Source organism: Gouania willdenowi, chromosome 10 (assembly GCF_900634775.1).
Source record: "Gouania willdenowi chromosome 10, fGouWil2.1, whole genome shotgun sequence".
NCBI classification, from domain to species: domain Eukaryota; kingdom Metazoa; phylum Chordata; class Actinopteri; order Blenniiformes; family Gobiesocidae; genus Gouania; species Gouania willdenowi.
In genome coordinates, this window is record NC_041053.1 from 19,536,428 (window position 1) to 19,559,698 (window position 23,271).

General features: G+C 38.7%; 1 protein-coding gene across 2 annotated transcripts; it reads right to left on the reverse strand.

The window, feature by feature from the left end:
* Positions 1-21: 21 nt before the first annotated feature.
* ccnjl (cyclin J-like) lies at positions 22-22,237 on the reverse strand. Of its 2 annotated transcripts, none has more exons than XM_028460078.1 (6): positions 21,940-22,237; positions 21,203-21,310; positions 16,171-16,381; positions 4,740-5,039; positions 4,489-4,648; positions 22-3,320 (listed from the first exon to the last, which is right to left on the reverse strand). In XM_028460078.1, the coding sequence occupies exons 2-6, from the start codon at positions 21,278-21,280 to the stop codon at positions 2,801-2,803; spliced, it is 1,269 nt and encodes a 422-aa protein (XP_028315879.1). In that variant the 5' UTR covers positions 21,281-21,310; positions 21,940-22,237; the 3' UTR covers positions 22-2,800. The 2 variants fall into 2 exon arrangements, with proteins under 2 accessions (XP_028315879.1, XP_028315878.1); XM_028460077.1 differs by having other exon boundaries at positions 21,203-21,313.
* Positions 22,238-23,271: the final 1,034 nt, after the last annotated feature.

The following is a 23,271-nucleotide window of genomic DNA, read 5'->3' on the forward strand; positions in this document are numbered from 1 at the left end:
GTTAGAAAAAAAAAAAAAAAAAAAACAGTATAAAAAATAAGCTGGACACTTGTGGTGTCAATTCAATACATCACATTAGTGTTGTTTGGTGAGAGTGAATCAGTATCTCTTAAAGGAGAAGTGAACTAACTAAAAAACAAACAAACAAGAGTGGTCAGTAACATCTACCAAAGCATGATGCTGCAATATGCAACATATTTAATGTGTTCAGAGCTTACCGTCATGTACAATATCAAGCCACGGTAAGTTAAATCACACATCTCTAGAATAACTTAGAAAAATGAACCAGTGGTACACACAAGACAGTGATGGCTATGGTCAGTTTAAAGACGGAAGGAAAAAACATATTGCACCTTTGACACCTCGATGAGAAGTTGCTGGTTAAAATGTGAGAACGAGCACACTGGACTCTGTGACCAAACAATAAAGCAGATTCAAACTAACAGCATTCACACTAAAAACTTTAACACAACAAAGGGAATGTAGAAAATATAACCAAACTGTACAAAGAATAAAATAACAAACCCCTCTCTGAGGAGCACTGACCTGTAAAGCCTTTAGTGATCATGGGAACATGGAGTGCTTCATGTAGCGTTATGCTAGCTGTGTGTTCACAGGGTGAAGATTAGAAGGCACAACTGTGTGGAGATGTTTACTGTTTACAGCAAAGAGACTGAAATCCAAACTGTTTCACACAACAGGACATCTTAGGTCTGATTTTTACTCCGTCAAATTGAATAAACCCTCAATTTAATTCAACTTAAATATGTTGATAAATTAACATTTTGGTATTAACTTACACGTTACAACAGCTGCTGTACTTCCATACTTTTATATTTAATCCCTTTATTCCCCTCATCAGTTTCATACTTGAATTCATGCTCGACAGCCAAATTATTAGCATGAGAACAGAAAATCCTATTTAAACTACTCTGGGAAACTATTTCCATTCAATTAGTGCACCGATGAGATTTGGGAAAACCAAATTAAATATAGACGATTAACAACATATTTTATCAATTGGGATGAGTCAACACTTTTGTTATTAATTATTTATTTCGTCCAGAACAAGCTAAACTAAATAGAGAAAACTTAGATTTTCTTTGAATTCAGAAGAAACATTTGATTATTGATCATTTGATGGCATTAAAATGTAAATGAATGATCTTTGTGTTAATCCAATGCAGGTCGAGGGGTGTGGGGGTTGGGGTAATGCACCGTTTGCGTTCATTGAGCCTCTGCAAATTAATTTCACTTGTTTTTTGGCTTCAGTGAAAGATGTCACAGTCATTTAGCTCACTGAGCTGTTGACTACCAAATAATTCATTAAATCTAGCCCTGATTCATCCACAACCCTGTGAACCCCCCCCCCCCCCCAAAAAAAAAAAAAAAATACCCTGAGGTCCACACATTTAAGGTATCACTATGGCAACAAGTGGGGGGAACACTCGCCCCCAGCACCGGGAGTCTGGATGTGTTTATACTTTTCCAGGAAGTGAAAGATTGGGGACTTCAGCTTTGGAAATCTGGGAGGCAATTACAGGCGACTGGCTGCAGATGTTTGTGTGAGCTCCACAGAGCAAATGGAGCATTTTCACACACTCAGTCACAAAGCTGAACCGACAGTGTGGTCCAGTGCTGAAGCTGTGGGGGGGATGGGGGGGCTGCAGCCCGACAGATGCTGAAACAGCATCCACTTTAAAGCATTAAAAGACAGAAACATGACACGGATGCTGCTTGCATTCGCCTTCAAACCTGAGCCTGAAAAAACAGTTCATATGAAGAGATGCAAAAACAAAAATAATTGTTGATTTCTAAGTCGGTATCAAAAGCTACACTATGTCAAACACAAAGAGGAAAAGAAAAAAAATGTATAAATAAAAGCTATGGCATGTTTCAATGGCATCATATTCAAGTAATATTGTTAAAGTCCCTGATACTCAGTGGTTCATGTAAACATCGCAGTCTTTAACACAGACACAGAACCAACCATTTATAAAAGGCAGCAGCAATTCATACACACACACACACACACACACACACACACACACACAACCATTGTTCACATCTCCATCTCCATGCTGGTCCAGTCACATCAGTTCACTGGTTGATTCTTTGAGTGACGCTCGGGAAGTTAAAACATTAGTGCGACGAAGGCTGTAGACGTGTTTCCACAGAGGAAGAGAATCAACTTTGGATGAAACTACCGACTGCAGCTGAGCACTTAACAACTACGGTCATTTTTTGTTCCTTCTATGCTCTACTGTGGGAATAGATGGCCTGCCAAATATGAAAAAAATATGGCCGATTTCTTCCATAAAGATGCGTTCAATATTTGAGATTAAGAAAGAAAAACACATGTGGAGCAGCAGGATATGCTCGTCATTGACACGTTGCATTCTGTGCAATTCTAAAATTGGCTCCGCTATCACAGGGTGGGTGTTAGATCGCGCTGCTGCTTTCATCTCATTCACAGTGATGACAGTCCTATAATAGCACACATTTATAAATCCAGAATATGGCAGCAACATTTTCACAGCACCTCAGTGTTTCCTCTGAGGCTGTGGAGCATTTGTCACGTCAGTGTTATCACTTCCACTGGGTCAGTTTTGCCTTTGGCCCGCTGCTTGCGTTTGAGGCGTCTTTGTGAGAGGGTTGGGGGTGCACACGCTGACGGTGTTGTCGTTCCGACGGAGAGAGAGAAGAGGTCTGCGAGCGGGTGTTTTTGGGTGGTGAGCTGGGTTGGAAGTAAAGCAGTGGACCCCCGCATGGCTTTGTGTTCTCTCTCCGTCTCCTGGCGTCACCTGTCAAAGCAGCTGGCAGTGAACGGGTGATGAGCTCCCAGGTAGCCCCCGCTGTAGGCCATGCTGAGGCAGTGTCGCGGCTCCCCAGCGAGGGCCATCTGGACAGAAATGGGGCCCTGAAGGGGCAACCCTCGAGCTGCTTGTTGAAGACTTGAGGTTAAGCTTGGGTACGAGGGGAACGTCCCCCCTGGAGTGATGGAGGGAGCCCTGGAGATCAGGCCCATTCTGTGACTCTGCAGAAAGTCCTGGGACATGTTCACTACGGGGCCCAGAGCTTGGGAGTCCGCGAACACCTGCAGCTGTGACAGAGACGGGGAATGCTGGGAAAGGTGAGGGAAGCCATCTGGTGGGAAGAGAAGCTGTGGCGTGGAGGAGGTGGAGGATGAAGAGGAGGGTCTCTGAATGGCAGACACTGGGGACAGGTGAGAGGTCTGTGGCTGGGACTGCAGAGAGGACGGCCGATGTGGGGGGGTGGATTTGGCTTTATTGGCTTCCTTTACATCGTTGTCATGAGCACTGAAATAAACAGAAATCACACTTTGATGAGAAGCAGTAGCAGCCAGAGTTGGGGTCAATTAAAATGGTAAAAATGTGTTGCTGTTATCATAATTGAATTGTAATTGAGTTCAGATAATTCACTTTGTAATTGTAATTGGCATCAAAATTCTTTAAAAACTGTTATTTACAATGTAATTAAATAGAAAACTGGGGAACCATGTTCAAGTTCTATGGCTTACACAAAGTAGATAATTATTAAAATATGTTTCATATCAAGTTTATCCGTTAGTTCTCTTGAGGATTATTTTACTATTTAAACATTTAAATCTAGGGGTATACTGCACAAAAAAAAAGGTTTAAACACCGACTCCAAAAATACAATACCAATATTTTTATGGATGAGGAAGCCTAACAAGGAAACCAATAGATTAAAAACTAATTGTATGATAGATAATATTTTTTTCTCTGTATTTTATAGATGAAATAAAACATGGGTCATAACTGACCAATGGGAGATCATAAGAAAGCCAACACAAAAGGAAGGTTAACTTTTATGGGCTTATTTATTAACGAATCAATAACTGATTAATTGTAACTGAACTATATTATTTGAAAATGTAATTGTAATTGATTTCAGGATGGAAATAATACTTGTAATTTCAATTGTAAAATAATTTCGAAATGTTATTGACCCCAACCCTTGTAGCAGCTACAATAAAGTGTAAACAGAAAAACATGTGACATTAGCTGATATTTTAGTATCAGGGACCAAAGTTAACATGTACCACCACTATTAGTTTAACCTTACAAATATGGCTGCTGTTAAATGCATACAGGGGTTGTTTTTTTCTTTTTTAAACTTCCTGGTAAATGCTTTGAATTATTGAGACAAAAAGAAAATCTAATTTGGGGTCTTATTTGAAATGATGAACCCTAAAGAAAAAGGCTCCATACTTAAGCTGATGATGAGTTTGTCCTAACCCTCTAAACTCCAACATACGGTTATTAAGTGAACATGTGCAAACAATCAGTGCTACACAAACTGCCACCCACTGACTAACATACTTCCTATTTAATTACAGCTACAAGGTTACAACTTTAAGTTGCCTGATGCCTCAGATGATTGAAACAACATTTCACTATTGGGTTTTCATGTTCATTAATGTTTAGCTTGTTGGGGACTTACAGCAACATGAGTTCGATGCACTGCGTTAAGTGATCCCAAGTGTATCCTGTTAATAGGTGCAGAGCCGTGGTCCAGCTGGGAGAAATCTGAAGACAAATACGAGATGCTGCCACACATGCAGCAGCAACCTGGGAAGGCCTGAAACTCAGGAAGGCATGGTCTAAACAAAGAAAGAAAACAGCCCGTTAGTGGTGCATCACAAACATTAAGCCTTCATCACAAACTGCTTCCTGTGCAACACCTAAACTCACCCTGCAGAGAAACCTCCAGGAAGTAGTGAGTGTATTTGTCCATGAACGCCTTCGTCTTAGAGAGGGAGGAGAGAGGCCAGCCATTGTAGAGGTCGCCCTCCTGCACCGAGGCGTGGAGGTAGTAGTCGATAAAGTGGGCTGGTGTGGGCATGCACAGGTTCCAGCCAAAGGTCTCCAGCAACAAGAGCTCCATTTTGATCAGATCCTTCTTGTTGAGGACAAGATTCAAGCTGCACATGAATCCCAGAGAGTTCAGCTGCTCCAGTTTAGGAACTCTGTCCTCCTTCTCCTCAAACTTACCTGTTTAAAAAAACAGTTATAAATATATATGGGATTTTTTTTTTTTAAATTATTTTATTTATGAAAGGTTCAAAGGCATTTTACACATTAACAGTCATGTTAACACACATTGGAAAAGAACCACACTTTCCCTTGTTTTTTTAAATTTTTGAGTCTTTTACTTTATTAACAATTTACAACCGTAACCGAGGAGTGTGTACACATGTAATATACAAATAGATATAGAGACAATTCGGCAACAAACCCTTTTTCAATTTATATCCAAAATATCTTACGTCCAATTTACCCACATCTGGGTAAACCTGTTTGTAATCATAGAGAGAATGTGATTTTTTTCATGATATCAATTTGTCATTAATATATGTTCTCCCACTCTTCATGTGTCTGTTTATGGTCTTTTTAGACGGTTATAATTGATCCAACACCAGTGGCTGACTTTCAGTGTGAAGCTTTAGAGCCATTAATACATGCAACATCAAATCGGTGGTCCCCAAACATCGAGCCGCGATCCAGTCCATGGACCATTTGGTGCCAGGTCGCAAAGAAAAAAATAACATTTTACAAAAATTATATTCATTTAATTTTTATGTATATTATGGTAATTTTAATTTGAAAAAATATCACTTCTGCAGAAGTAATAGCTGGTAAGAAGCCATTCTGCGACAGACAGAGCTGGGAACCACTGCATTAAAAATGACCAAATTATTCATTTTCTCTATGACAAACTCTTTTTCTAGTCAATTTACATTTCTTAAGGTTTCTGTTAGGGATTAAAGCTACTCTTTAGTTGAACAGTGTCTGTTTTTTTTAAGTTGCAGCTTGAAATCCTTTCTTTTTTAATGTTAATAAAAAAAAATCTCCATTACTCAATAATGCATGAAAATGTGCTTGCAGAGAGAGCGTATACAATTAACCTAAATTTTCAGGATAATTCCATATTCCTCACCTTCTCTTTCTTCAAGGTTTTGAATAAAAGTGTTGTTACATTTGCATGCTGTCCTTAACCGTGAGTGAATGAGTTGTCTGCCGTTTCCTCTCACAGAGATTTGTTGTCAGATCCCTTGAAGTCACTAAACTGGCCTTCAAAGTACTTGTTTGTGTCTAAATGTGCCTGAGATGTGCAGATTACACTTTTCTAGGGTAATGAATACTAAAGATCAATGTAGAAATTCTATCTTTATCAAGTGAATTATTTTAAGCAGCAGGTTTTTCCATCTTCTAGTCAGTTTACATACAGCAAACAAATGTTTAGCAAGCACCAGCATTTACATTGACTAGATCTGAACATCTGGCCCCGAAGCCGAGCTAATGCACTAATAAGCTTTGGGATGCATTGGTATGAGCTTTCTAGGCCTGTGGTACTTAGAGTGGATTAGAAAACACCAACACTTTTCATGAAAAACCTTGAGAGTTTAATGGCCACTATTTGTTCCAAATTCTCACAAACATGTGAGCCATGTCAGTATGCTGAACCCCCTCTTCATCCTGAAACGCCCTCCTTAGCAACAGCCCGGAGGCCTTGGGAGTCCATGTGGCCAATGAAGAGGGGTGTTTCTGCCTTTAATCCAAAGGTCCAAAAGGGCTCTGCTCAAACATTAAGAATGAGGTCGAGGGGGTGTCACATTACTCTGACAGACTTTTCTGTGCCTTCAGCTCAAAAACAAAGTCCTTTGTAGAGACTATGAGTGAAACTGAAAATGCTGTCTCAACAACAATTACGAAAAGAAAAAAAAAATATATATATATATATATCTTAATGATTTGCCTATAGCTGGTGAGTGCAACAACCCCAAAACAGAAAAAACAGCTTCACAGCAAACAAACTTAGAAAAATACAAGCACTTGTTAAACTAGATGCTTCCAAATCCATGCAAGCATGATAGGGATTCCATTAATACACAGTGTGGCATGTTATACAGATTAAATATATCCTCGTCTACAGATTTACCAGTTATAGCCAGGCTTGGTTAAAAAAAAAAAACAATCATGCATCAATTTGGAAACAACAACTCTCTGTTGGGACAGATCTTTTAATCCAAACTTGTGCAACCAAACAAAAGCAGCTTTATTGACTCTTCCAGAGCTACAATTGAAGAGAGTACTCTGGCCAACTACTGTCTGACATGCCGTGGCCTTTGTCATTTCCTTTGTTGGGCTTCACTTGGGATTTCCACGTCTCCTGAAGCAGGGAGTCTTTTTTGAGGAAGTTTTATCACTGATGTTGCGACCTACCATTAGGCAGAACAGGAGAGAGGATGAGAAAGCGGCCCAACATGCCAGGAGGCGGGGGTGAGATGGTAATTAAAGCAGAGGCTGTAATGGCGTCTCTCCAGCAGCACAGGAAGCACAATGAAATGGGGCGGTTAACAGCCACCAGGGTTCCTAATGCAGCACAGTCCACACTTGTCCCATTCTCTTATACTCCTGTCCACTGGATCAGCACTGTCTGTGACTAGACTGCTATGTACACACAGACGCAGTCATAAAAAGCCATCAATGCTGCAATCTCCACAAAAACTCCTGCTGCTTTGATCTTAAGAGAGACGTGTGTGAAAGTCAATCTCTTCATTGTTCTCCTTAAAACACATGTTAGCCTAATCAGGCACAGGAATAAGGAAGAATACCAAATATATTTGCATATGTAGAGGCTAAATAAACCAGAGCTTTAAAAGTAGAGTTGAACAGAAGAGAATGTAACATCAGTTGACATCTGTATGTTTGTTTTAATCTTTCCTTGTCACATATGCATGGTTTTTCTTGCAAAATCCAAACTAAACCACCACACCCTCCCTAAGAAAGAATATGACAAACTTTATTAGGTTTTTTGCCCCCCATCGATAATGAAAGGCCGATATGTGAGGTTTGAGACAAGATAAAAATAAATCTGAAACTTTTTCCATAACTGTAGTTTAATGAGCTGTTTTTTTATTTTGCACAGATGGGGTGGAGGTCAGGGGTATCATTGTAATTATCTAAATTACAATGCTACAGAGAGGAAAGGGCAGAGGTCCATTTTAGCAAAGAAACGTGCAGTACTTGGTACTTTTACTGTGATCATTTGTAAAAAAAAATGTTTAAAAACTGTTAAAATTCTCTACTTACCCTGCACATCTAGACTGGTTCATTGTAAGTTTCTACTATCAGGATGTCCCAGTAACTCATTAAAAAGTCTGCAGTTGAAACATAATGCTACTACTACTAACAGGAACAAGTGGGAAACAGCAGATTTCTCCTGTTTTGGCTTCCTGCAAAATCTGTAGGAGAATTTAAAAATCCTCTGGTGAGCATACAGTGCTCCTAGTGATAAATCTCCAGAATATCTTAAAGTCCTGTTAAGTGCCCTATTGTCCAGATAGAACACTTCGTATCCAATGTAATGGTTTACTGGATGCAAATTACCAGTATTAGTGCTTAATCAGCACCAAGTTTTCTCACTTGGCACGTTAAAGCCATCCTGTTGTTACACTGAATGCAACCTGAGAAGGAGACACATTCCTCTGCTGTGAGTTCAGCCTACCTGGAATGCAAGCAGTCCAATGATCCTATCTTAAGTCAGAAAGAAACACAGTTGTGCAGTAAAAAACAAAAAAACAAGTAGTAGTAGTCATCGTTTTCATCAATCACAACCTTGACACCCATCCTTTCTCAAAGCACCCACAGGTGATTGTTATGATGAGAGAAGGTTGAGCAAACAGACAGAGGTAAGAGGTCAGAGGTAACGGGATGAACCAGGACATCCTCCAGGTGTGCTATTAGAGGCGACGGTGGGGGCGGAACTTAGTTTACTGATAGCGGCAGTTAGGAAACCTGAGCGCTACACGCTCACACAGGGAGAAAGGCTTCGGTTTCTCTTTATCTTTATTTGGCTCACACACTTGTCCGATTTATTTTCACCAGCACCAACAAGATAATATATTCTTGAAAGGCTCTGGAGAAATTTCATTTGATTTATTTTTTTGCTATATTTAAGTTATATTAATTAATTCTTAATGAAATTTGAACACATTTGGGTGCTTTGACACAGTTTGGTCTAAAAGACAAAAAAGCATTTCCTTGGATCGATTTGGGCAGATGTGAACTCATTCATCTCTGTTTCAGATACGGTAAATTAGGCCATTTCTATTTGCAAGTTACCTCTTGAAAAAAACAAAACAATGTGATCAAGTGCTCATGGAACAAGCTGGACCACGAGATGCTCATGTAAAGTGTTAGTTTTTGCCAGCAGCTGTTGTACCTGAATAGTATTGTTCTGTTTTCGCCTTTCCAAGTGCAATGCTAAGCTAAACCAAACCAAATGAAGGTGAGACGATCCTGGAACATCCTAATGAAAAATAAACATATTCATCTGTGATTATTTGTAAGTGAAAAAAAAGAGCTAAACAGCCACAGCATAATTCAGGATGTTCAAATCAAATAATTTTATGTGCACTTTCCATATGTATAATCCCTAGGGATGTAACGATTCACTCAACTCCCGATACGATTCGATTCACGATACTGGGTTCACGATACGATTCTCTCCCGATTTATTTTACAAAATGGGACTCTAGACAAATTTACGGTACTATTTTCCTTTTATTTTTCATTGTCAAAAGAATTCCTTGATAAACTATTCAAAACAATGCAATTTAACTAAAAATAAATCTTGAATGAAATAAATAAAGGAATAATACAAATGAAAATGAAGCCTATTAATTTAAATTCTGGTTCTATAATAAACAATGCAAAACTGCATAATAGTTCTTTTTCTTTTAAAAGTGCAACTGAAAATGTATTTTGTGCCTTAACAATTGGACTTTGAAAAAAAAAAAAAAAAAACGTGATTGCACTGATTTACGTCATATTTGTTTGGACCAGCAGAGGACGCTGGTAACACAGTGGTCGGTTGGCATGCAGATATCTTGCAGTGAAGAAGAGAAGTTATGCTAGCAGACAGAGCTAATAGAAAAACGTGACTTTTACAGATATTCAAGTAATATTACAGATGTTCTTTCGGTGCTAAAGGGGTAATGAATCATTTATTAACATATTTAAGAGTAGAAGGCGGCCAGAAAGAAAGTATTAGCAGACTCCGCCCGCCGCCTACACTTGTGGATAGCGCCCTCTGCTGGTTAAAAAAAAGTACTGCGATTCAATTTTCAGAAAATCGATATCAACTGTGATACCTATGAATCGATGTTTAACTGCCTTACGATTAATCGTTACATCCCTAAAAATCCCCAATTATTAAAGCAAATAAAATACCACTTTTCAAGCTGCCTTCCATCTCCATGGTTGCCACACTTTTTTCCACAATGATTTTCCAAAACTATTAAGAATATTTTACCAAATTTCAATTAATTAGAACCACCCTCCATCTATTCAAGAACATTAAAGCACAAAAAACAGAGGTGTGACAGTGCGCCATGGTTAGTAGCAAAAATGTGGCACATGGAATGCAAGTTGTGTCCATCACTTATCTATCATATAGCAATTGCCTTTGACATCTAATTTGCAATATCTTTTAAATAACAATGCATCAGCCAAATTATAAAATTTTAAAATTAAAATTTCACACATTTATTAAAAGCAATGTACAACATAAGGTGTGTACATTGCATCCCATAGTAATAGCGAAGTTTTGATTTCAAACATTAAAATAAAATAGGCTAAATTTCCAAAACTTTTCCAAAACAGTTCAATTATTCCATGACTAGAAAATAGTTTTTTTCAAATTCCATAACTGTTCCAGGAATTTCATGACCGTGGGGACCCTGTTTCTCTGATTTGACAGCTATAAAGGAATTTCCTCTGCTCTTTTATGTGGTGGTTCATCTTTCATTATAGGAATGGAAATTGGTCACAGCTCTATCACAGAATCTGTGTGTTGCCACCCCTGGTCACGGCAGCTCTTACAATGTAGGCCCCGGTTGGCCCCTGACCCCTGATGTTGAATGCTTGGATGATCGGGGGGAATCCTGAAGACCCCTGCCTTGTGTATACATTCATGTGTGTGAGCATGAGAAAGAGTGTTGGGTGAAGTCATTGATTGAGGGTGTGAAGCGCCTTGCTGGTGGAATAAAAGATGTAAACAGAGGTTCAGGCGCAACACAACAGGAGGAGGAAATTAACGCTGATTTTGTTCTTCCTTTTTAAAAGATCAGAATTAAAAAACAGATCTGTTTAATAAACAGGCAAATTGGTGTTTTCTTGTATTTTAAAAATATGATGTAAACATGTTTGCTTGTTCTCAATTGGAACCCCAGTATATAAAAACCCTGGTTAAAAACAAAACAAAATTAGAACACAAATGTTTTAATTTTCTTTATTTTTTTCCTCACCACTGTCCTTGTCTAAAATGTTATAGATAATTTCATTAATATGGTTCATCATAATTATAAAAGTAAGGACATATTTCAATGTTGCGTTTACAAAATACTTTTTTTTAATACATTTTACATAATATCTACGTGTCAGTGCTCCATGTGACAATATTTAGAGTTACTGCTGAGCCAAAGAGGGGATAAAGGGGGAAGTGGGTTCCCAATTAATCTACATTTCAGGGCACCCCACTGGGTGGTTCAGTTCTAACATGTCCCATTTTGCAGGCCACCACCTCCCCTTCTACCCTGTTTAACATCAGCAGCCAACCTGCTTTGAAGTAATACTCCATTCATTTCCCAACCCCCCCAGGGATGTAGGACTGCTTTTACTGGCCTCCCTGTCCCAGGACCGGCTCGCTCTGCCTGACCCTGTCAAGGTAAAAGAACAAGGAGAAAATAGAGCCAGCAACACAAGGTAAAAGGACACCAGCAGAAACCAGCCCATTAAATGCTTACATGTTTGTATGTGGCTAGTAGTGCCCTTTCAAGGGGAAACTCCTTCACTAGATTAGCCTTGGATGTGGATCTTAATTAGATGAACAAAAGAAAAAGATCGTTAGGTTGATCATAAGGTTGCCACAGCAACAACGTCCTCTTTTCGCTTATAGCAAATCTCTACTTGAGCCATGCACATCCCCACGCCCGCACACACACAACAACCTCCAGGCCTCAGACTGAGCACCCCTCCCCCTCTCTGAGAAGGTCTAGCTCCCTGACTGGCTGGCTGGCTGTCCTGCTTGCATTGACTGGCTTTTGTTTGAGGGCTGACTCGGAGAGCATATGGCAGGTGCCCCTCAGCACACAGTCCTTCCCCACCCCCGGGGCTTCCAGGTCTATGCAAGTGTGGTGTGCTCACATGAATCATAGGATGCTCTTTTATGTTGTTCTGGGATACTACTCAAAACATCGTACATGCTCAATACAAAACATTAAAAATTCACACACCATAAACCTGTATGACGAAAAAAACGCATCCTTATTAAATAAAGGTATTGTTACAGAAAGTCCATGATATGCCCTAAGTAACTGTGTATTGTCACTAGTGTGAAGTTTTCCATGTTAATAGCTGCAGAGTGTGATGTGGGGACCAAAACCTGAAAAAGATTATTGTGTTTCCTGCAGGACACCAGGAAGCCATAGCACAATAGGAAGTCAACTCTGATAATCTTGGAGTACTTTAAAATCTGGATCCTGTAATGTAAGTGATGCATTTATCTGCCTTTAGGTTTTTTTTTTATATAATTGGGCGTTCTGGAGCAAATTGAGGTTTCTGAGTAAGAGCCTCACTCACAGTCAATAACACTAAATCTCTCCGGCTTTGAAATACTGACAATAATCTGACGGTCAGTGTAAGACTCCAAAAGAACAGAAGCTTATCCATGAGCAAACGCATGCACACACTAGCACCCACCAAAACACACATTCAATGGAGTAACAGGATTAGGCAGCGGCTGCTGAGAGGCACAAAGAAATACCAACTACTGCCATTTAAGCAAAAGGAGGAAGCCACGAAAGTTAAGAGTGAGAGAATTTACTGTAGCCGATGTGCTTTTCAAAGGCATCGTGAGACCTGTGTCGGTTGTTCAATAACTAGGGCAGATTCCAAAGCACTTCAAGAATGATGAAAAACCAAGACAACTTTGAATGAAACAGCCTTTCATGTCATCATCAATCACGACAGAGACTCCCTGGAGTCCTGGAGGACTCAGAAGCTCAGAACAGAGAAGAGAAAGCCTCTGTAACTAGAAGCCACCATAAAACAATTTAACAAAAACAATATCATAGAATAGAAGTAAAACCTTGGTTAAGTTTAGGAAAGTTAAACAATATCTCCAGCAGAGCTCATAAAAGCTATTCTTAAAATTACACCAGGTAGCTTTTTAATGAAATCTCTTTCAAGTGACAGATTAAAAATTATCCCACCTCAGAGACTTGTCTGATTGCAAAGAGTTGCCTGTATGTAACTACGGTACACACGCACACACACTCCTCCCAAGTGAGCAGGCCCTGTTCCAGACTCCCACTTTGACAGCATCATTAGTCTAATTACCCATGATGGTGAGAGCTGCATTAATGTACAGAGCCTTGCAAACTGTTAATCACCAGACAGACATTGAGACACTAATAACTACCACACAACCTGCACCATGCTTCAGCAGGAAGAGAATGATTAACACACCAGCTTTAAAAAAAAAAAAAAAAAAAAAAAAGACCTCAGAAATCTTTTTAAATTCTACACCATGGAAACTAATCTGTTAATAATCAAATTCACTTTCAACAGAAGCTAAGTGTGTGTGCACCTAAAAACATCTACACATGTCCAGGTTTCCATAATCAGTCTTCTACACAAAAACATAGGAGCTACTTAACCTAATGATGTTTAGTTGAAGAAAAACCAACATGCTTTAAAGGGGTGGTATTATGAAAAAAAAAAAAAAATCACTTTATAATGGTTTTGCTACATCTACTTAGCCTCATTCAGAGGACCAAAGTTGAAAAAGTTCTGTTTCCTCCCTCCCTTGTTATTCCACATTTTGTAAAAAGTCAGCTTCAAATTGGCAAGTTGGATTTTCCCCGTCCCGTGAGATCACATGCCGGGAACTCTTCCTTGTTTTGCCTTTGAGATCTGCCGTCTTTGTGACACAATGCAACGTTGGACAAAACAGTGGACTATCACCTTGAATGGACTATTCCTGTAATCACTAGGGGAGATAACAACAAGAAAATGACTTATCAGCTTTGGTAAGTGTTAGAGGTGTTTGAACACCGCTGCTTTGGCTGCTGCTGCTGATCCAGCTCTGCTGACATATACTATTGGCTGCTGCTTCCGCACGGCTCATGAACTTCATGAAACAGTGTTTTTCTGAATCACAATCACAATAGTTGCATAAATAGGCATGTGTTTTACTGTAATTTGAAGTTATTTGGCTGAAAACAATAACAAGTGTGTGGATAGCATCTACAGACACGCCGTCTCATGAATATGCGTAAGTAAGCTGCAAATCAGCCCGTTTTTAGAATTGCTCAGAAAGTCACTTTTCAGAAGGCAAAACATCTGGATAACAGGCGAGTTTGGGAAAACAAACCTCAAATACTATGTTGTTGTGGTTCTTAGAACAAATGGAGATGGGTGAAAAATAGCATAATACTGGACCTTTAACTCAAAGCTTGTGTATATCCCCCTTAAAACTGACTGAGACAATGTCTAAGATCAGATTACAGACAGGATAACAGACACAGATAAAGATCTGCAAATAAAGACACATGCACCATCAGACCGTTTCTCCCAAAATAACAGCACAGGTGGAAAGCTTGTTTTTAAACAAACACCCGAGCCAACAGTAAACCGTCAATACAGATCAGATCACTTAGACAAGTCTGGCTTAAAGCGGGGCCGAAAAAACTGTGGTTTCCTGCAAGTGATGTCAATCATACTCCGAGCAAGGTTTGTGACATTGTGTCACAAATGATCACACCAAATAACCACACAGTGCTGATATTTAGCACGAAAGCACAACCTCGAGTGTGATATTGCTTTTATACACTTAACAGTTCGACAAGCGCATTTTATTAATTAACTATATTGAGTTACAAGAAATTATTGATGTGTTTATTGAATCATTTATTTGGCTACTCCAAAACAAATAGGTCCACAAGTGGAAGGGAGACAACGCTGTTGCCAGGCAACACATATACACCTGTACAGCAGAGTGATAATGTCTGTAAAAAGTCCCAGTGCCACTCTTACTAGGGTTGGGTGATATATCTTGATATATCTAGACTGAAGATACACTACCAGTCAAAAGTTTTAGAACACCACACTTTTCCCTATTTTTTACTGAAACTTATTGTTTATTGTGTCTTTGCACTCTGAAATGAAAACATAGAACAAATAAGCAATTTCAGTTGAAAATCAAATAATGGAATCCATGAACAATACTGTTCACCTGATGCTCATGAGGGTCTGGTACCACAGTGTGTTCCAACACTGCTTTTATGCAGACAAGGGGGGGTTGGAAGTAACCAAGAAAAGTTGGAACACCTGTAGGAATTAGTAGCACCAGCTTTCAAGGCTGATTCAACCTACATTGCTGCAGAACAGCTTTAAATTGTTAACACACTTCATGTTCCCTGAAAAAGGCCTATTTGTATCATTCTGAAATGTACATTATTTTTCAGTTTTGAGTAACCAAACCTTTTTTTAACCTCTGGCTGTTCAGTATTTACCTTTGTACCATTTCAAGCTATTCATTGGACTTGCACGACTTGAATTGCAATACATAACTTGAAAAATGAGGGTGTTCTAAAACTTTTGACCAGTAGTGTAGGAGATATATCAAGATTGTATCGAGTTTTCTATTTTGGCGATATCGACAATTACAATGTTGATATATATATATATATATATATATATATATTTATTTTTTTTATTAGGCTTTACTTGATCAGAATTTTTAGGCCGATCACCGATCTGATCATATGAATTCAGGATGTTTTTTTTAGGTACAGGTAAAAAATATTGAAATATGATTTTCGGACCATATCGCCCAGCCCTAATTGTTACTCTATATCAGCATTAATGAAATGTCTCTTGTCCAATCAAATTACTTGGTTGGAACTAACTGTTGCATAAATACAATTTAAAAATCCAATTCAGAAATATAATATACAAGCACAATAAGGTGGATGCTGGCATGTTGCACTGAAAATTAGCATATAAAAAAGAAGCATGAAGATAGATTTAGAAACTGCGAGTGTTTTGGACTTACTAGCTAGCAGCAGGCATGAGAGGGCGATGACGTAAAGCTGCTTGACAGCCACGTCATAGTGGTCCATGAACAAATCCAGCAGGTAGACGGCCAGGTGTCGTGCTGTCGGACATAGCTGGTACCGGTTACTCAGGATGGCCAGCAAGTCTGCAAAGTACCGCCGCATGCCAATCTGTGGGGAGTGGGCTCTGTAGATGGGTAACTTTAGCTCCTGGAGTGGGGAGAGAAGAGCGATGGGGGGCGTTAATAACAGGGAGACCAAGAGGAGCTGGGTGGGCAGGAAGCAGCAGTGAAGAAATGTGGGGGTTGTAAAGAATATGCATGATAATAGTGAGCTATGTGTGTCTCCTTCTGTCTGAGTAAAACATTATTCAAGAAGAAAAAGCAGAGATAATAAATTTAAGAAAGTCCTGATCAAGATCTAGCATCTCTCTATGTTTTTAAGTGTCCTTTAGCACAGAAAACTAATTTGGGTCATTGCAGGGGGTCACTGAACAATGGGGGTGGGGGGGTGGGGGTTCTGTGTGTGTGTCATGTGGCATTGGTAACGGGCACATGTTCAGCAGGGGTTGAGAATAAGATAGGATTAAGTTGGAGCCCAATACATCTATTCATGTTCAATTAGCTGCCTGTGTTTTAAAGTGGAGAGGAGACACTTGAGGCATTAGCATTGAATCAGTCTCACAATGCCCCCAATCAGCAACACAATTCAGGAACCTTGTGCTCGTCGAAAAAATTAGATAAAAAAAGAAACAAACGCCAGCTTGTACACAGAACAAACATTTGGGCAACAGTTAAGCTTCTTACATTTTGGGGAAAATATTTTTGGATCAGAAATGAATTTGAACATCTGAGAGAGAACAACACATTTGGATTTGATAGAAGATTGAGAATTGGTTGTTTAATCTCCTGAGGAGTCCTTAGAGAAAACCATAATAGAAACGTTTACTTCCCATTTGTTCACTTGTCTATTGCGTTATTATCTGAAATTGAAACAAATCCTATATAGTGACAAATGTCTTGTTTTAATAGTATTAAAGCAAACTTGCCCATTCCATATTCAGTACATTTTGAAATGAACCTGAGTAAAAATTACAGCCGAGAGTGTGTTGTGACAAAAACTATTAGGGTCACACAAAGTGGAATGTTTATTTTGAGCACAACTAAAGGATCACACATGAGACGTCCACTTTCATAACATTAAAAAACATACAGTAACAGTTCTTTACACACACCACAACACGCTCCTCTGATCAACAACATACATCAGCCTGCAACCCCCGGTGCTGAAACCCCATCATGGTAACATGTGCTACCCAAACTCTCCACCCACTAGCTTTGCCTTTGGTCCATCTGTCTGTCTGACTAAGGGTACAAGGGCAGGAGGAGAATGGTGGGAGGATGTGAAGAGGAGGGGGTGTGAGGGACTGCTGAAGTCGGGAGAGTGAGGGAGTGGGAGGGTGGTGAGGGGAGGAGAGGAGAGGTGCCTTTGTGGGGGATCCGCTCTATAATTAAGGATTCCACAGCTGCCTACTGATTTGCATGTCTGATAATTTACCACATGCTACACACCGCCGCTATCTCCCACATCAGGGCATTATCTCTGCAGCAAACGTCATTAAGGTTGGATGAGACGGTGGGGGTGGCGGCGCCATGCAGGAAACCTGAACACTGTGTGTGTGTGTGTGTGTGTGTGTAGGCCTTTCCAGAAACAGCCCTGATACTGATTTCATCATTGTGCCTTTACACGTCTATACCACTTGGAGATTAGACGCCTCAGAAAACAACCAACAACATACAATCATCGTAAAGATAATCAACAGTGGGACAATTGCTTCTCTGATGGATCATTTCTAATCAGGTTCTTAATGGACCTGTTTATTGCTTATAAACACCATATTGGCCCCAATTAAACCGCTTTCTTTGTTTTATCCAAAACTCAGGAAATTTTCTTTAACAGAAAAAGCAGTACATATTCTTACTTGTAAGGTGAACATAAATCGTACATTTTAAATCTGACACTGACATAAAGACATTACACAGATAATCTCTAACTGTCAGAATGCTGGGTCTTTGATCAATGATTTTTAAAACTGTGATATTTCTTTTTCAGCCTCATGTGAATTCTTCTATTTCATCCTAATAAATCGTGTCATCTCATAGGGGTGGGAACCTCTGGGTACCCCACGATACGATACACGATACAAAAGCTCACGAGAACGATTATCTCACGATATGACGATACTGCCATTATCGATATATTGGTCAGAAATCAATCTATGATAATCTATGACATAACAAGAAAAAAAAAAGATTAAGTGAAATTTTTATTTTATATTTCTGAAAGACAATAAATTGAAAGTGTCCTATGCACAGTGACACAATTTTAGTGCAACATTTCTGTAAATAAGTGTCAACATACCAATGTAAACGAATAAGTATCTCCAATAGTGCTTTCTGTAAACAAAAAATATGTACTTTCTTACCAGCGACACCATTATAATGCAATATTCCAGTCAACAATATATTGGTTCCTTCAACAAACAGTGACATTTCTGTGAAGACGTACCAGCACATTTTAGTGAAAAAGCAGAAAGGTTTTTGAAAAAAAAAAAATACATTTTTTGCAAAAAAAAACATTGCGATATATCGCCGTATCAAGATATCGTCACACTCCGACGTCTCATTATCGCTTTATCGTTCCAAGCTCTAAATTTCCTTTGTTTTCTGTGAAATCGTTTTGAAACAAAAAATATTTGTTACTTTTTTAGCCAACAATATTAAGTTAAAGTTCTTTATGATTCTATTGTATAGCTAGTAATCATACTAATGTATTAGACATCATGTATTGTTTTTTGTATCAGAAATAACAGAAATTTATCAAAAAAGTATCATTACATTCCCTAGAGAATGTTTTGTTTCAGCATCTCTATTTGTCATGGATTAATGTGTATGAAGCTGAACGCCCGCCCACCCAATAAAGTTATAGCGGAGTTAGAGTTCAAAAATTGCAAAATTGAAAGGATGTTTTTTCTGAGTAAAGTCATCATATATAAACTGTTAATAAAAAAAAAAAAAAAGCACAATAGTAAACATCTCTCCAATGAGTTCAGATGTAACAATGTGTACATTGTGTGTATAATGGTGACAGTGTTGTTGTTGCTGCTGCTGCTTGTTCTCTCTAAAATAAAACGATCAAAATATTAGACGGACTCTCATTATAGTTTATGTAAAAACAGTGGGTGTGTTTAATATCAGCTCCAAGAATAGATGTTCAGACTAAGTGACAGCTCGCTCTGGGTCAGACACTGTCCAGCATAAGTCGGGCACATTAAGTAAAATGTCAGTCAGTTACTGACAAATTCACAATCTGATACACTGCAGAGCTCATTGGACAGACACACTGAGCTGATAGCCTGTGTTTATCACCAACACTACGAAGGAGAGGAGAACAGGAAGAATCTCAGCCAGACAAATGTCCATCAAGCGACAGATGTCTTCATTAAAGTGACACGCAGATAGAAATATGATCACACATTCGAGGTTAATTAAAACATTCCCAATTAATGAGCCTCAACTCATCCATGTAATCTAATTTAGATCATGTTTAAATACGCAACAAGCCTGTGTAATGAATAATTATCTTTTTCCCCCAACAGTGAGCGATGTGTGGTATGTTAAATTAAATAAAAACACAAATTTAATTTTCATTAATCACTTTCAAAAACTTCCAGAAAATCCAATGCTGCTTACTAATTTTAACAGGGCTAGGTTTAAAAATAAATAAATAAGAAATCAATATATTGATTTGAATTGACTTTCCTTTGAATGGCCCAATATTGATTGATAATCCTAAAATGTATCATTTTAAATGTCTTTTCTACCATGTTTACTGATGCGCTGTGGGCTGAATTATTGATGTAAACATTAATATTTGTAATACTGCACAAAATTAGAGTTACTTTCTACTGTTTACAGCATTAGACCCCCAAGAATCTCTTCCATATTCAAGTAAAATTAGTAGTGTGACTGAAATATCTTTAACTGAATAAAACATTTAAGTGAATCGCAAATTGAATTAAAAATTGGGTCCTTGTGAATCCAATTGAATCAAATTGGGAAATCTGAATCGATATCCAGCTCAGAATTTTACAACGTAGAAATGAGGTTGAAGCCAACAAGAAATTAACAGCAAATAAAAATGGGAATGTCTCCTAATACAAGCCACAGAAATGGCTCGTTTTCACAGCACAACACATTTGACAGGTCATTTAAAAAAGTCCAAATGCCTGCAGTGCAGTTTGACTCCAGTCCTGGTACGCAGTGAACCGTGCAGTGATCAGAATAAGACCAAAAGAGCTCTGGCTAAATCATACTGTCAACAATGACCTCTGTAAACAGTCTAAAGCTTTACTGGAATGCCAGGACTTTGAAAGACCTTAAGATAAATAATAAAACAATACTTTAAAATTATTCATGTTTCGAGGAAATTTTAAAGTGCATGTCAACTTAAAGTAGTCGTAGTAAAGTATAGTAGTTCACACTGTTGTACGTGTATTTTGACATTGTTTTTAAGGAAGTGTCTATTGATACAGAAACGTATCAATAACCTCCGAGACTATGGGTACGTTTTCCGAACCTTTTCTACATAAGCGTAATGTGCCTGTCCGTGTCAGGATGGCCGAGTGGTCTAAGGCACCTGACGTAAGAATTTTTCCTTCTGCTGCCATAGGTTCTAATCCCACTTTTGTCATATATATTTTTTCATTTTAACATATTTAACAAGGCAAATTCCTCCTTTAAAAATACATATACAACACACCTGGGTTAGGGCTAAAATAAAAGGGTTAGCGTGGCAGCTAAAATAAATATGAGTTAAAATAAAACTGACAGAACTTTAAGTCACGTGGTGCACCTATCACGTCACCTATACTGGCCAGTGAGGGGCACTTTCCATATGAACAGCCACGGCCTTTTTTTAATTGATACTTGGCTGAAAAACGGTGTGTAACATGTGATGAGATAGACTCACCTTGATGCGGAGCGACTGATGGATGTCTGCAGCCAGCTGTCCTTTCCACCACTGCACCTCCCTTTCCATCTTTCCCATTCAGAGGAGCCTTTAACAGTCCAATTTTACCTGCTGGGACAAAAAAAAACAACAAAAAAAAACAAAGTAATCTTAGTAACAAACAGACACTCAGTGCAGCAGTTGATATTCAAATCCAGTATAAACACGTGTTTGCAGACTAACAGATGGGATGGAGATAGGGATGGATTATAGTTTTGTTTACACACACACACACACACACACACACACACACACACAAATAAAAAAGATTTTCACTGACTTTGTTGAGCTGAGGTTATTGGTTGGTTAACTATGAGATATGTTGATTTGGAATGAATCAGTAGTTGTAACAAAGTTTTGTGAGCTCGACTGAGCAGTCGTTGGATTTTAAAGGGATCGGTTCATTTAAATGCCCGCTCACGCACGCTGTGACTCTAATTACCAACACGGTCCGTCACAAAACTCACTGTAGACTTGAGGAAATGAAAAATATAAAATAACCACGAGGAGAAGAAAAGCAGTCAACACACACACACACACACATACAAGTTCACAGCCCACTGAGCCCAGGACGCTAGCCTGGCTTTAAAGAACAAAAACACTAAATTGGACTCATCGGTACCGACTCGTCTGGTCTCTATCGTGGATTAAAACACGGTGAACTTTATAGCTCGGTACCGTGTTTATGTGCTACTCACCGCTCCGACAGGAATGACCCCCCCAGACCCCTTTGTCTCAGTCCGACATCCTGAATGAGAGAAGTCCTCTTCGGCTCAACTTTGAGGGGAAACAACGGCTCCTTTTGTCAGCGAAAACTCAAACTTTGAAGTGTGACCAGTCTCATACGAGCTGTTTCTTCTAAATACCGCCTCCCAGGCTCCGGTATTACCGTTTCATCCAAAGAACGATGACTTTTGTCGGTAAAACGCTCCGCTCCGTCTCCAGTGCTCGGCTGTAACAAAGTAGCCTCCTGCTCTGCTGCACCACCACCACCAGCTGCTGCTGCTGCTGCGGAGCACAGAGAACCGTGCGCTCAACGTGGGGCGCCATCGTTACTCTGGGAGTTGTAGTCCATCCAAGGACAAAGAACTACAAATGATAACGGAATCACGGATTCTATGGACTGTATTATTCATAGTGTACGATGGCACTGCAAGGGGTACGTGAGAGAAAGAGAGAGGAGGAAATTTATCAAATAAAGTGTCAGTTTTGGTACCACCCCAGGCATGTGATGACCGGAAATGGGAAAAAAACCAAAAAACTATAAAAATTAATCTATTCAGGAGCCACTAAATCTAAAACTTTTTCAACCTTGGGGTCGGGACCCCATGTGGGGTCACCTGGAGTTTAAATGGTGTCACCTGAAATTTCTGAAAAACCAAAATAGATTTTTGAATTTTTTTCTAATATTATTATTTTTTTGTGTTGAATAATAATAATGATAATAAAAACAACATACACAATCTTGAACAACTGTATTTCTATACTTTCACTTTGTAAAATATAAATATAGTTAAACTAAAATACAGTTTAAAAAAAAATTATATATCTGCACTCAAACGATCAAAAACTACTTCTAAAAAAAAGTCTTTTGGGGTCGTCAGAATATATCAAAATGGGGTCACGATCCCAAAAAGGTTGGGAACCACAGTACTGAATACTGTTTCTTTCTACTTCTTTCTACAAAATGAGATTCTTTTAAATTTGTGTTGTCACTCTGTCATTCCATCATTATGCTCTATAGCTGTTTTTAAATAGTAAATCATTTTCTAAGCAAAATGGTGTTGTCGAATAAAGGGGGTACTTGGATTCATAAATAAGAGAAAGGGGGTACTTGAGCCAAAAAAGTTTGAGAACCACTGATTCAGAGGAAATTTCCTGGTTAGTTTTTGCTGAAAAACATTTTTAGAAAAAGAAAAAAAAATACATTGTTATTTATTTGACAAAATTTAGTACTTTTTAACTTGACCCTTAAAATCATTGAAAGCATTTTAAAAATAATAGTTTTTAGGTTTTTATTTTACAATACA